We start from the raw sequence: 13,762 nt of genomic DNA, 5'->3' as shown, positions 1-13,762 counted from the left end.
ACAGCACGGAGAGATTTACGTGGTTTTGTTTCTACGTCTACAAGGAGAAGAAATCCACCAATGAACAATACAGATTTATAGTTATAGTATCCACAGCCCCACACCAAGTCTCTCTCTTTCTCACGATTGGCAAATAAAGAGAAATATAATAGGAAGAAAGAACAGCACGCACAGAGAGATTTACGTGGTTTTGTTTCTACGTCTACAAGGAGAAGAAATCCACCAATGAACAATAAAGATTTATAGTTAGTGTCCACAGCTTCACACCAAGTCTCTCTCTCTCTCATATCAGAACACCCAAAGTTCACTCTTCCCTATATCTCAGACACTCTCCGGTTCACTTTTCGTAAGTCCAGGATTTGACTACGGTATGATTTTCATCTGATTTTTTATTCCAAATACTTGCGATTTCCACCTGATCTACGATTTCGGATGCTTGCAATATCCACCTGATCTGTGATGCGATATCTAAGTTCAAATGACTTATCTTATTGAATATAATTCCTTCCGCGTTCACCATAGATGATTCTGAAATTTTGCCTATGGGGTTCTCAATTTTATTTCGGTCTGGTCATGGAGCGGATTTGCCAATAACCAACACAATAGTACCTGTTCATAAAGAGAGGAAGCTCTACGAAAAGTTTACTTTCAAAAGCCTAAACTCAATCGAGTTTAATCTTAAATGTGGCGGGATTAGCAACTTGTGAACCCAATTAAAGAAATTGCTATTGATTTTAAATTTACATTTCATGTTGAATTTCTGAACAAAATTAGTCTAAAATGTAACCTTTTCTCATCACCTCACCTCAGCCACTAGTAGACATGTTCATGGGCCGGGCCTCGCCGGGCTTTTATTCTTTATAAATAGGATTTTGTTAGGCCCAAGTCTGACCCTGGCTCGACCAATGGGTCTATAACATGGGCCCGAGTACGGCTCTAATAAAAAGCCTGAAACCCAGTCTCAGATCGAAACTAACTATGAACATTCATATTGAGTTAGAAATTCATTTCATGGCTAAAAATGGATTGGAGCCGCCACCCATCAAAACAAATAACATAAAAATGATGGGTCTCCAATGTTCAAGAAAACAACAAGAAATGACTCACACTCAAAAATAAAACTAATCTAAGTACTTTATAGGAGAGAGATGGAAGGTATTAGGCACCCATCTCCCACAATAAGTAGTACCATTTCCCTAATTTAGTGAAAAGAAAAAAAAAAAAAATTATAAATAATTAAATCTACAAAATGCTAGTGATTTTATGGATGAAAGATGGGAGTTATCATAGAGGATTTTCTTTCAAATGACTTAACCCTTTCATTCTCAATTTGGGTTTGGGAAACCTTTGAAGGAGCAAAGGAATTGGCAGCTACATGCCACTCTCCTTCTTTATCGAAGGTTCTTCACTCCTACAAAGCAAATGGAAAACGAAAAGCCACAATTGATTCAATCCCCTGTGAAAAACCCTTCTAATTGTTATCCCCAATGTTAAAAAAAAAGTTCAACGTGATTAACAAAATGTTCTAAGGATTACTACATCTCCCCTCCATGAAAACTATTCAAAAAGATTACTTAGATGAAAAATGTTACATGTTAAAATTAGGAAATGCCTAGAATACCAACAAAATTCCACTACTAGAATGAAAATCTGCCTCCATAACATATTAAATGAGGTATCTTTAATGGATTAATATAGGCAAATTTTAATGCCTCTTGACGTATAATTTTGGCCTTCCAATTTTGGCGGACAAAAAAAAAAATGGTGGTCGCTGATTTTAAGTTTGGCACTCAAAACCCATTATGCGCCCACACCCAAATCTCTCTCGCACGAATCTCTTAGTCTCTCCCTCAAAAGCAAATCCAGTTTCCTCTTTCATTTCATTCTCCTCTCTTCTCTCTTGGACGAACAATTCTTCACTTTCTTGCTCTAAGCAAAACCTGGGTTTCAAGTCGGCACAACACTTGGACTGGATATCTCCCTCGCGCCTCTTCCTCTTCGGATTTTCATCCTCTTCCCGCCCACTCTGTATTTCATTCTCTCCCACAGTCGTCTCTTTCTCTCTCTTATTCAAACTTCACACAACCGGCGTGGATGGAACCAGCGGACGGCATCTAATCACCGGTAAATCTCTATCTATCCTCTCTCTCTCTCTCTGTATTCATCTCATATTTTATTTTCTTTGCCCTCTGGATGACACCAACCAGCGACATTATTCTCATTGTTTCGGTTGATGGGTTAATATTCCCTGTTTTTTCATTGTTACAGAAATGTTCGGGAGTTTCTCCTCCCTGGATTCTACCTCCTCTGTTCGATGGAACAACGAGGTTGGTTGTATCTGAATTCATTCTTTATCTTTCTACCCTGGTTTCTCATTTCTACAGTTTATTCTTGACTTAAATGTTTGTTTGATTATTTAAGGAGAAAATTTGCCCTCTTTAGGTTATTTCTTGGTTTTCTGATGTTGGGTTTATTGCTTGAAGGCTGTATATATCTTACACATGTCCATATGCCCAGCGAGTTTGGATTACTATGAATTGCAAGGTTATTTCTCGGTTCTCTTCACGATTTGTTTTCTATTGGTTCAATTTTCTGTGAGTCTCGTTCTTCAATAAAGTATTTGGCATAGTTCTCTGAGCTTTTCTCTTACAGTTTTACTTTTTCTATTATAACTTTCGATAAATAGGGATTGCAGGAGAAGATACAACTGATTCCTATTGATTTACAGAATAGGCCTGCTTGGTACAAGGAGAAGGTCTACCCAGCAAATAAGGTGACACGCTTTGAACCCATACATGATAATGATATTACCAACGTTTTCTAGACTTAAATAAGACTGTTGTTTCTCTCTTTCTGAAACCTCATTGATTCTTGACTTAGTTACATTACATGAAAAGTTATAACTTAAAACCAGTGCGTTCATGGTGGGCTTGAAAACATGAATCCTTTAGATATAGGAAAAGGAACGGATGGGGTTAAGCTGAGAGGTCTTTTTATATTTCCTGTATTTGTTGCAGGTGCCATCATTGGAACATAATAATGAAGTCAGAGGAGAGAGTCTCGATTTGATTAAATACATAGACAGTCACTTCGGAGGACATCCACTTTTTACTAATGTGATATTGAGATAACATATGTTGATACCATTTATGAAAACCTTTTTCTATAGTTTCAAATTTTTAATAGAGGCTATGCTCAAATAAAAAAAACTGTAGGATCCAACGAAGAAAAAGTTTGCTGAAAGTTGCTGTCCTACACTGACACATTCAATAGAACTGTGATAACTTATTTATCAAAAAAAAAAAAAAATAGAACTGTGATAACTTCATTCAAGGAAGATATACAAAAAGAAGTTGGTGAGACTTAAATTTACAGTCTTTTGAGCTCTGATCTTTCAATAAATCAGGATGTATATAACCTTAAGCTAATGTACTAGTAATCTGTATCAGAAACTGCACTTGATTACATAGAAACTGCTCTTTCCAAATACAAAGATGGGCCTTTCTTCCTTGGACAGCTCAGTCTGGTAAGTGGATATTCCATACATGTCTCCCTTCTTCCATGTTTTCATATTTTTTTCAGACACTGCTAATCATGGTTTGATTATAATCAAGCATTAATAAACCAATATCTCCATACCCATCTTATGAAACATTGTATGGATTTTTATATTGCTTTAAACTGGGTATCATGGTTTGATTATAATCAAGCATTAATAAACCAATATCTCCATACCCATCTTATGAAACATTGTATGGGTTTTTATATTGCTTTAAACTGGGTAAAAAAATGTAGAACTTAATTTGATTCTCTTGTTTTGTGTTGAACTCTGATTTGTAACTTAAAATGTCTAACTTCAGGTGGACATAGCCTATGCTCCATTTATTGAAAGATTTCAGCCCTTCTTGTTGGAAGTAAAGAAGTATGATATCGCATCAGGAAGGCCTAAACTAGCAGTGTGGATAGAGGTGAAAAATTATTCTTTGAGTTAGTTGGATTCACACTACTAGAATGGCTTTGTTGGTGGGTTCTCTCACTAGTTGTAGACTTGTAGTAGAGACTCTGCCACCAGGGTTTGGGGGGGCGGGGGAGGTATGGGTACAGGGGAGGGGGTGGGCTACCCCCAACTGTGTAGCCCCATAAAGGAAAAAGAAAAAGTTAAGTAACAATTTTCTCCTTATTCTTTCTCCTCCTGTAGCTTTGTTTCTGTTGTGCATCTACTAGTTGGAGTAGGGTACTTTCTTGTAAGATGGGCTATTGGCCTGCCAAAACATGCTGTAAGTTTTTACACCCAAGAATTGCAGTTACATTTCCTTAAGATGGTTTAAATAAATGAGTTATTACTGTTTCTGTTTAAACAGCCAATTGATAGGGATCTCTTAGCACTCTTCTCGCCGGTTGCTTTCTGCCATGCCCTTGGACATGTAATGTCAAATGTCTCATTTGCAGCTGTTGCTGTTTCTTGTACACGCAATCAAAGGTATATAGGGCTGAAGAAAGTAAATCTCCCTCAATTAAGTAAACATCTTTCATTTATATGCTACTAAGTTGTTTGTCAGGGAGTCCATGATTCGATTTGCACATAATAGATGGAAGTACTTGTCATTTACAAGTATACTTTTTCCACTTGGATGTTCTAGAGGTGGGCCTACTTTATCATGTACTGTATTTTTATAGGATTCTTACCATCTAATGACCTAGAACTAAAGTCTAATCTACTTATTTTAAATTGTTCTTTTCTTAGCAGTTAGCATTGTGTTATATTCTCAAACAAATTGACTGAGGGAACCAGAACTTTGGGGATCCCCCTCCTAGGGGTGGGAAATGATACTCTTGTCTGAATGACCATGCTCTAAAGCTGGCCCTTAATGTCTAGATGATCCAAATTATGCATTGGGAATGGAATCTTTAGCACATGAACCTCAAAGCATGTTTTGGGTAGTGAAATGTCATAGATGGTAGGGAGTCTAGGGACCAATTCCAAGTGATGGTCCTCAAGACCAGCCTAGCTATCATTTTGTTAATAAATGTTCCTAGTTTTTTCTATTGCTTCATAATTTAACAAACTTCAGTAGTAACTGTGTTGTTATCATGAATCTATCTTCTTCAAAGTTCCATTTAGGATTCACTTGTCAGAGGTTTGAAAGCAGTACTCTTGCTAGGCTTGCTAGGTGCTACTAATAGTTAGAACTTACTCTCCAATTTCCTTAATGAATTGACTGAATCTGTTTCTTGAATTACAACTCACTGTTTCATATTATGTTATTCAACCTGTAAATGATCACATATACTCTTTTAGTCTTTACTTATTAGAACCAATGCTTCCTGTTCATCTGTTTTTTCTTATAGATGATAATTAAATGGTCAAAAAATAGAAACATGGCAAGTGTGGGATGGTAACTTGACAATTTCATGTTGCTCCCTACATAGTATTCTTTTTAGGCCCTTACCGACACCTTTTTCATTTTGTTATTCAGCGCTGGAGCCCTTTTCAATGCTGTTGCTTCACAGTTAATTTTAGGCCACCGGATTCCATTAGCCTTACGGCTATCATTGGCCCCTGTTGTTATTGATAACTTTGTGGCATCTTCACAAACATCTATATGGTCCCCTTCTCTTGCCCCCACGCCTGAAATATTTGAATATTTGTTTTGGAAGTTTTGGGTTTGTGCTTGATGCTTGCTGGTCATAAGTTCAAGTATGAAGTACCTGCATGGTTATATCTTATTTGCTGACATGATCATTGGATTTGTGTTTTAGGTGTATCTATTGGGGCATTGTTGACTGAACTTTCTTTCAACTGGACTGGTTTCATTAGTGCAATGATTTCCAACATTGCATTCACCTACAGAAGTATCTATTCAAAGAAAGCAATGGTACAATTTTGGAACAATATCTTCTTTATTTGTAACTTTAAAGTTTTTGCCTCTTCATGCTCTGTGGACTGTTGAACTATCAGACAAAAAGCTCTGTGGACTATTAGGAACAAAATATGTACCCATTAGCCCATGTAAATTCCTGGTTACCTTGGTGCATAAGACCCTGAGATACAAAGCTGTTGACTTTATTCTCTGGGTTTTGTACCTTAAGTTTCCTATGGAAGCCTCCTGGGCCATTGGGCCTCCCATGTGCTATCTTTTGGAATGATGGGCTATACTCTTAGAATAAAAGTGGATGCTAGAACCAGAGGAAAGCCAACTTTTAATAAAACCAGTAACTTAAAAGAAAGATATTACTGATGCCTCATAAACCAACAATATTTTTATTAATATACTACATCTTTTTTCATGGATAGCTGATAAAAAAAATTATGAAATTTCTGATACAACTAGTAACAGTTAATTCAAGAAAGGAATTATTCTGTTTTAATCCTACATTTTTATTCTCATTCTTTAGTTCACAAGATGGGCCTGGCTTTAAGTTCTAACGGTTTCTGACTTAATGCATTTAAGTCCTAATACTAGTTTACTACAAAGTTTAAGCAAAACTAATGAGGGGAATCTCAGTTATCTTTTTTACCTAAATTTTGACATCAAAATTTTATCCCTTAATGGACCTAACTAAAAGATTTTAGAAATACTGCATTTCATCATCTGTCAATCTATTCATTGACTCTAAAGTAACCGACTTTTTTTTAATCAATTTTAAAGTAACAATCATCAATAAAAGCATTCTCTATTTACCTGGGCTGGAAGAAAAATTAAACTCTCCATAAAGTATGGAATTCATGTATGGATGTTTTCAAATTGTATTATTATGCGATTTAGATGTCTTATTTGTTTTGTAAATGATCGGAATTGAACAACATAGGCCATATGTTTTCTCTTGATCCTTTTTTTATCAGTAACCGAAAGTACCTTTTTATTCAGTTAAAAGATAAACAAATAGGTATATCTTTCAGCTCCCATTAAGCCAACCCCTTACATCTTGAACTCAAAAACAAGCCCAAAACAAATGTTCCCTCAATCCTCAGTAAGTTACTCTTAATGTGGCATGCCAGTACTATTTCAGGTTAAATAGCACTTCTAGTCTTCTAGATGCTGTTTTGGCCCTTTAGGAAACTTGCATGTGTTCTTTTCACAAATAAATCTACCCCTGTTTGTGTGCTTTACACATACACATGGTTGATTGCACATATATATGTTCATTTTATTTGGGCATATAAGTTCTAATTTCTCATGGAGACAATTTTGTCTAGTCAAACAAAGATCCGGTGTTGATTGGAAGTTAAGCTGGATGAGGCACTTTTCTGCACAGATTCCCTATATCCTTATTTTCTTTCAATTTTCACTACTAGAATTTCTATCTTTAGAGGCAATCGGCAGGAGGCGGTCTGTGTTTTCTGCATAGATTCCCTATATCCGTATTGCATAAACGACGAAACTGGAATTCTTTGTATCTGATCATGATGAGATGCTCTGTGTTTTCATCCACCAAGATGGTTGAGTAATGGTTTGTATCATGACAGTATTTTAGTTTTAATTTTTTTAAGGGTCTGGCATTCGATATATAACAGCTGAGAGGTATGAACTGAAAAGATAATTGTGTTGTCTTTTATCAAGACTTTAAGGAGGGTGTGAGATCCTTAATGGCTGAAACTGAAGTTGGACAAACCACTGTATCTTTGAAAAATTTTATTATTTAATTGTTTTAACAATGAAAAAACAGAACAACAAGTCTTTCAATTCAGCAACTTCAGTGCATAAACAATTAACCAGTCCACAAAAGAAAAGCGTATATAAGTGTTGTTTACCGCCTCCCCTGCAATGCTATTAAGCATTCTACTTCATGCATCTATTTATTAATGCTAAACTGAAGTTTCCCATATGAGAATCTTATTTACCAGAAATCTAGTTATCTCTAGACCACTCTTGTTTTGTCAATTTCTAGTTGGGTTGTTTGGTGAAGAAATCAAAACAACCTAGGAAACTGAATGTGTCGATGGGGCTTGAAAATAGTCTCTGGATTTCTTTCATCACCTCATACATAGAAGACATTTCAGCCTAAAATACCTTTCCACTTACTCAAAGAAGCCCCCTTTTATGGACAACTTTCAAATTAAAAATTTAATAGTTTGAACACCTATTTTAAGTTGCACAAAACTTTAATTAAAATTTGACCCAGTTTAGCTAGTCTCATCATTTTGGTAAATATTACAAATTTACTTATAATTATTTTTGTTTCATTTTTTCTTGCTATTTTTTATTAGATAGTCAATGGCTATTAATTTACAAAAATTATACCTATTTACTTTGTTTTTTCTTTTTGTTGCTTTTCTTTGCAGGTTGTAGAGGAAGAAAGGATTTGATTAAGACTACAAAGAGCATTTTTTGTTGAGATGTCAAAAGGAATTTCTTTTAGGCTACTCTATATTTGATTTATAGGTTAAAAAAAGAAGACATCTGCTCAAAAGGAAGAATGAATATAATGAGGGCTGGATGTTGTGTTTTTTTTTTGTTTTTTGTCTTTATTCTTAAAATGATGATGGAAGTCAATTGGAATTTTATGAATATATATATATATATATATATATATATATATATATATATTCATACATGTTTTATGTTTTGATTGAATATATTTTTCTATAGGTGTATCAATTTGAATTTTTATGTAGCAATATTTACAATGTATTGCACTTTTTTTTTTAAATTTGGGACCTTTTTAGAGGCGGCCAAAAGTGCCTCTAAATATTAAAGCATACGGATTTTTTTTCTTTCTTAGATTTCTTTTAGAGGCACATAAAATTGTCGCAAAATTATTTAAAGGTATTCATATGCGCCTCTAAATTGAACTTTCAGAGGCACTTTTAACTGCCTTTATACAGGACTTTTAGCGTCAGTGCAATAGAGGCAGTCGTATGTGCCTCTAAAAGTCTATTTTAGAGGCAAATTATAAAGCTGCCTCTAATGCTCAACCAAGTGCCTCTAAAACATTTAGCGACACGGCTTTTAGAGGCACTTACCTGGCTGCCTCCTATAACCTTTAGAGGCATTTTTTAAGCTTTTAGAGGTAGTTTTGATCGCCTCTATAGATGAAATTTTCCAGTAGTGTTCAAGAAAAAAAATGTAAAAAAAAGAATGAGATAAGAAGCTCACCTCTTTGTGGCCTTTTGACAAACAATTAGTGATGGATGGGATGAGTTGAAGTTGATGGTGTTGAAATGCTAAAAGAACGACAACCCAAATTTGATTGGAGGTAATGGGGGTTTTGTTCTTTCCTTTCTTCCTTTACTTGGCCGAAATGGAGTAGGGCTTTCTCTTCCTTTCTTCTTCTTCTTCCTTGCTTCCTTTGGCCAAATGGGAGGGGGTTCTATCTTCTTCCTCTTACTTCTTCCTTGTTCCTCTTATTCTTCTTCTCCCTTGACTGTGTGAGTAAATGGTGTTGCTCTTTCTTCCTCTTCTCTCGTTTCTTGGGTGAAGATGGAGGGTAATGATCAATTGGTGGTGGAGAGAAAGGAGGAGGCTAGGGTTTTTGGTTGCTGGGTGTGAAGGAGAAGAGATGAGTAAGAGGGCATTAGGTGGCGGAGGAAGGAGGTAGAGAGAGAGGAGGAGAGTGTAGTGTGGTTCTTGAGAGGGAGAAGGGAGAATGGTACGAGTGTTAGAGAAAGGCGAAGAGTCTCAAAGAGAGTCCAAAAAAAAAAAATCCCCCATGTTAGGTTCGGATTTGGGTCTTATGGCTTCTTTTCTTTGATTTTTTTTAGTTTTCTTTGGTTTTTCTTGGTTCAAAAAAGTGGGAAGGGTCCTAGTTTGGTTTGGGCGGTATTAGAACTGAATTGGATTTTGTTTAGGGTTTGGTTAAACTTGGACCAAATTTGGAGAGTTTGGTTAGGGTTTAAGTGTGAGAGGTTAGGGTTTTGGGCATGGTTTTCAAAAGAGATGGAAGGCTAGATGGTTCAATCCTAATCTAAGGGATGGTGGCTTCCTAGATTCTTTCTTTATTAATCTCTTGCATTTTGACCGAATTTACGGTAAAGAGACAACTTCCCTTGATTTTCTCCTCCTTCTCTCCTTCCCTTGAATGCTTAGAATGGGGGGAGTTTTCAAATTTAAATTCAAATTTTGAATTGAAAATGGCTTAGCCGAAATTTAAGGAGGATGGCTAGGGTTTTGGGGTGCTAAATGATGGTTAGGCCAATCCTAGGGTGGAGAAACAAGGGGGGCTCAAGTCTAAGGCTAGGATTGATTATAAGTTTAGTAAGGACTTTGGCGTGATTTCCAAAAATGTGAAGGGACTTGAGTGAAAAAACAAAAAAGGGTTTTTTTTGCAATGAGAGGGAAAGTCCAAGGGGTGTAATGTGGAGGATTCAAGGGCTGAGATTAAAATTCAAAATATTAGGGTTTTCTCGACCAACGAGATTGTACGAATTGGAATCTTTGTAGGTGGAGGGGTAAAATGGGGAATTTTGTAATGAAATTGTCCAAGGGGGTTTTAAGGTGTCTGAAAAGGGAAATGATGGGGTTTAATGGCCTCGAGGGGTGTGTCAGAGTGAGAAATCATGATTTGGAGTGTGTCGAGCAATGTGGGTCGTCAAATCAAGATTTTTCTTGATAGAAGGGTAAAATGATAATTTTGAGTCTAAAGATGGAGGAGGGTTTATCTGGGTGTCTAGGAAGCTAATGACGTGGTCTAAGTGTATATGAGGGTGTACTGGAATGCCGATCTTGAAGTAGGAGAGTAAAGGCTAATGAGAGCCTTTGATTTGGAATCTTTATAGATGAGGGGTAAAATGGTAATTTTAAGGCTTGGGGTTTAATGAATCGATGATCGAGAGGTTTTGATGGGGTTTGTAGGTGTTAGATGATGTATGATGATGGATCTTGAATTTGGGGTGTATTGGGCGATGATGATAGTCCATTTCGAATCTTTTTAAGCTAAGGGTAAAATGGTCATTTTAGGGTCTAAATGTGATGGATCATTGATTGGGAGGTTTTGATGGGGTTTAGAGGTGTCAGATGATGTGTAATGATGGATCTTGAATTTGGGGCGTATCGGGCGATGAGAATGGTTCATTTGAAATCGTTTTAAGCCAAGAGTAAAATGGTCATTTTAGGGTCTGAAATGTGATGGATCATCGACTGGGAGATTTTGATGGGATTTGGTAGGTTTTGAAGGTCTTAGATGATGTGTCTCGATGAAGATCGTCGATTTAGAATCTTTTTGGATGGAGGGCAAAATGTTTATTTTGAAGTCTGATGTTGGGTGGATGGTTGATCGGGAAGTTGGTGGAGGTCTCGGGGTCTTGGATGGAGTATCTCGATGAAGATCTTGGATTAGGAGAGTGGTGGCTAATAAGGATTGTCGATTTTGAAATCTTTGTGTATAAAGGGCAAAATGGGTATTTTGAGGTCTGAAATTGGATGGATGGTCGACCAGGGTTTGATGAAGGTTTAAAGAAGACGTGTGTCTCGGGGGAGTTTTCGTGATGGAGATCTAGAATTTTAAGAGTGGCAGCCAATGAGGATCGTCGGTTTGGAATCTTTTTGGATGAAGGGCAAAATGGTCATTTTAAGGTTTGAAATATGGCAAATGGTTGATCAGGGTCTGATGGAGGTTTAGGAAGATTTGTGTGTCTCAGGGGAGCTATTGTTATGGAGATCTGACACTTTGAGAGTGTAGCCAATGAAGATTATCGGTTTGGAATCTTTTTGGATGAAGGGCAAAATGGTCATTTTAAGGTTTGAAATTTGGCAGATGGTCAATCAGGGGTCTGATGGAGGTTTTAGGAAGATTTGAGCATCTTGGGGGAGCTATCATGATGGAAATCTAAGATTTTGAGTGTGATGAACAACGAGAGCAGTCAATTTGGAATGTTGTACAAAGGGTAAAATGGGGATTTCTGGATCTGGTATTTGGACGGTGGATATCTTAGGGTATTTGGGGTCTAACGGGAGTGTTTGATAGTTTTAATGGTGTTGGAATTTTGGGAATTTACATCGTGGGTCTTTCGGTTAAAGAGGGGGTTAAAAATAGAATCTTGGCTTGATGGATGGGTAAATGAGGGAATTTTAGGTTTATGATTGGTAGAGTGGCATGGATTTGAATTACAAGGTTGTGCAAAGGGTTTGATCATGTCAAAGATGCGTGGATCATATGTTTTTTGTTCGAGAAGTACCGTAATGTGAGATATGTCAGAATGAAGTCTCTAATGGATGAATGGTGAGATCAAAGAATTTATTGCTGAAATTTAGTGCCATTGGTTGTTCGAGAAGTACCACAAAAAATGCTGCATCTTTTCAATGAAACTAGCGATGATACAAGTGAAAAAGAAAAAAAGGGATATCTGCAATTTAGAGACCTTTGGTGGAACTCAAATTTTCATCATGAGGCACCTAACTGACTTCACCAGCCCATTAAGGGAAATTTATTACGAAGTATTAGGTAGTCTTGATGCTAAGTTTCATTTTAATAAATTTATCATTTGAATAGAGAAAGAGAACTAAATGTGGGACCCCCCTCGCGGATGAAACCATACTGAATTTTGACGATTGTAGTCTTGGTAACCCAGAGGAGTCAGTGTCCGCTGGTTGTAGATGTTGACGACTGCACTAAAATCTGCTTCCATGGCAATGGTGATGGACATTGCTAAGTGGATCTGATTCCTGCAGCAGTAGTGCAGACAATCTGAAGATGGTGATGGAAATTGCTAAGCAGAGGAGATTCCTTCAGGTTGAAGCTAAGAGTTTTTCTATTTGAAGAGATGAGAGCTAGAGTTCAGAGTGCTCTGAAAGTCAGGGAAATGAAGATGGTGATGGTGTTGCCAGTTGGAAAAGAAGCAATAGCTTGGCTCAAGAATTCTGTAGCAGCAATTAGGTCTTGGGGTGATGTGGAATGGAAGAGTACACTTGGTGATGAAGGATTTATCATGTAGAAAGGAAGGGAAGTACTAGAGGGGATTTCTTGGGCAACTATGAATACTTTGGGAATGGGAGGAAGCAACTAATGTGCCTCCCTGAAGGGAGAAAAGGTGAAGGGTGGGAAATTGGATGATTTCCTCACACTGGCAAAAATGAATAGCAAGAGTAGACTTGTTGCCATGATAGAGACAGAAGAGTGGGAATGGAGGCTGGTGATGAAGGATTTATCATGTAGAAAGGAAGGGAAGTACTAGAGGGGATTTCTTGGGCAACTATGAATATTTTGGGAATGATAGGAAGCAACTAATGTGCCTCCCTGAAGGGAGAAAAGGTGAAGGTTGGGAGATTGGATGATTTCCTCACACTGGCAAAAATGAATAGCAAGAGTAGACTTGTTGCCATGACAGAGACAGAAGAATGGGAATGGAGGCTGGTGATTGAGGTGAAAGAACAAGTGCAGGGCTGGAGGAAGATTATTGATAACTTAAAAGGATGCTGATTGTTACTCCATTCGAGAAGCAAAATGTTGCTTGATTTGGTGGGAGTAGTGATTTAAAAGGTGTGCCTAGACACTCAGGTGAGGCACATACCTTAAAATACGCCTTGCCTAGGCTTTTGGCACAACACTTTCAAAAGGTGCATGCCTGGTGCACCTTGTGCTTCAGCCCTGGCATGTGCCTTTTTTAATTTTTGCGCTTTTGTTCTTTTGTTGAACCTAGTAGCTGGGTTGGGGGCTTTGCCCTCAGACCCCTGACCAAGCCCTTCAAGGCAAGCCCAAACAAGTCCATGTTAGGGTCTTAAATTCTTAACCTTACACAAAAAAATGATTTCATAATTTTAATTGCCTTTTAAGAAGATATTTTACTAAGATAGATGAATGAACAACATTAGCAAATACGGGGAGG

At 37.2% G+C, this 13,762-nt stretch overlaps 1 protein-coding gene across 1 annotated transcript; it reads left to right on the top strand.

Annotated features, from left to right (window-relative positions):
* Positions 1-1,274: 1,274 nt before the first annotated feature.
* On the top strand, positions 1,275-8,453 carry LOC148873255 (glutathione S-transferase L1-like). Its single transcript, XM_088964970.1, has 11 exons — positions 1,275-1,400; positions 2,269-2,327; positions 2,484-2,544; positions 2,687-2,773; positions 3,018-3,128; positions 3,245-3,356; positions 3,450-3,526; positions 3,861-3,968; positions 4,362-4,480; positions 5,761-5,876; positions 8,285-8,453. The coding sequence occupies exons 1-10, from the start codon at positions 1,275-1,277 to the stop codon at positions 5,786-5,788; spliced, it is 888 nt and encodes a 295-aa protein (XP_088821096.1). The 3' UTR covers positions 5,789-5,876; positions 8,285-8,453.
* The last annotated feature ends 5,309 nt before the right edge of the window (positions 8,454-13,762 follow it).

This window comes from Nelumbo lutea, chromosome 1 (assembly GCF_056320005.1).
Source record: "Nelumbo lutea isolate HS-2025 chromosome 1, American lotus-T2T, whole genome shotgun sequence".
Classification (NCBI taxonomy): Eukaryota; Viridiplantae; Streptophyta; class Magnoliopsida; order Proteales; family Nelumbonaceae; genus Nelumbo; species Nelumbo lutea.
Note: the sequence above shows the minus strand (reverse complement) of the source record. Positions and strands in the feature narration are given on the sequence as shown.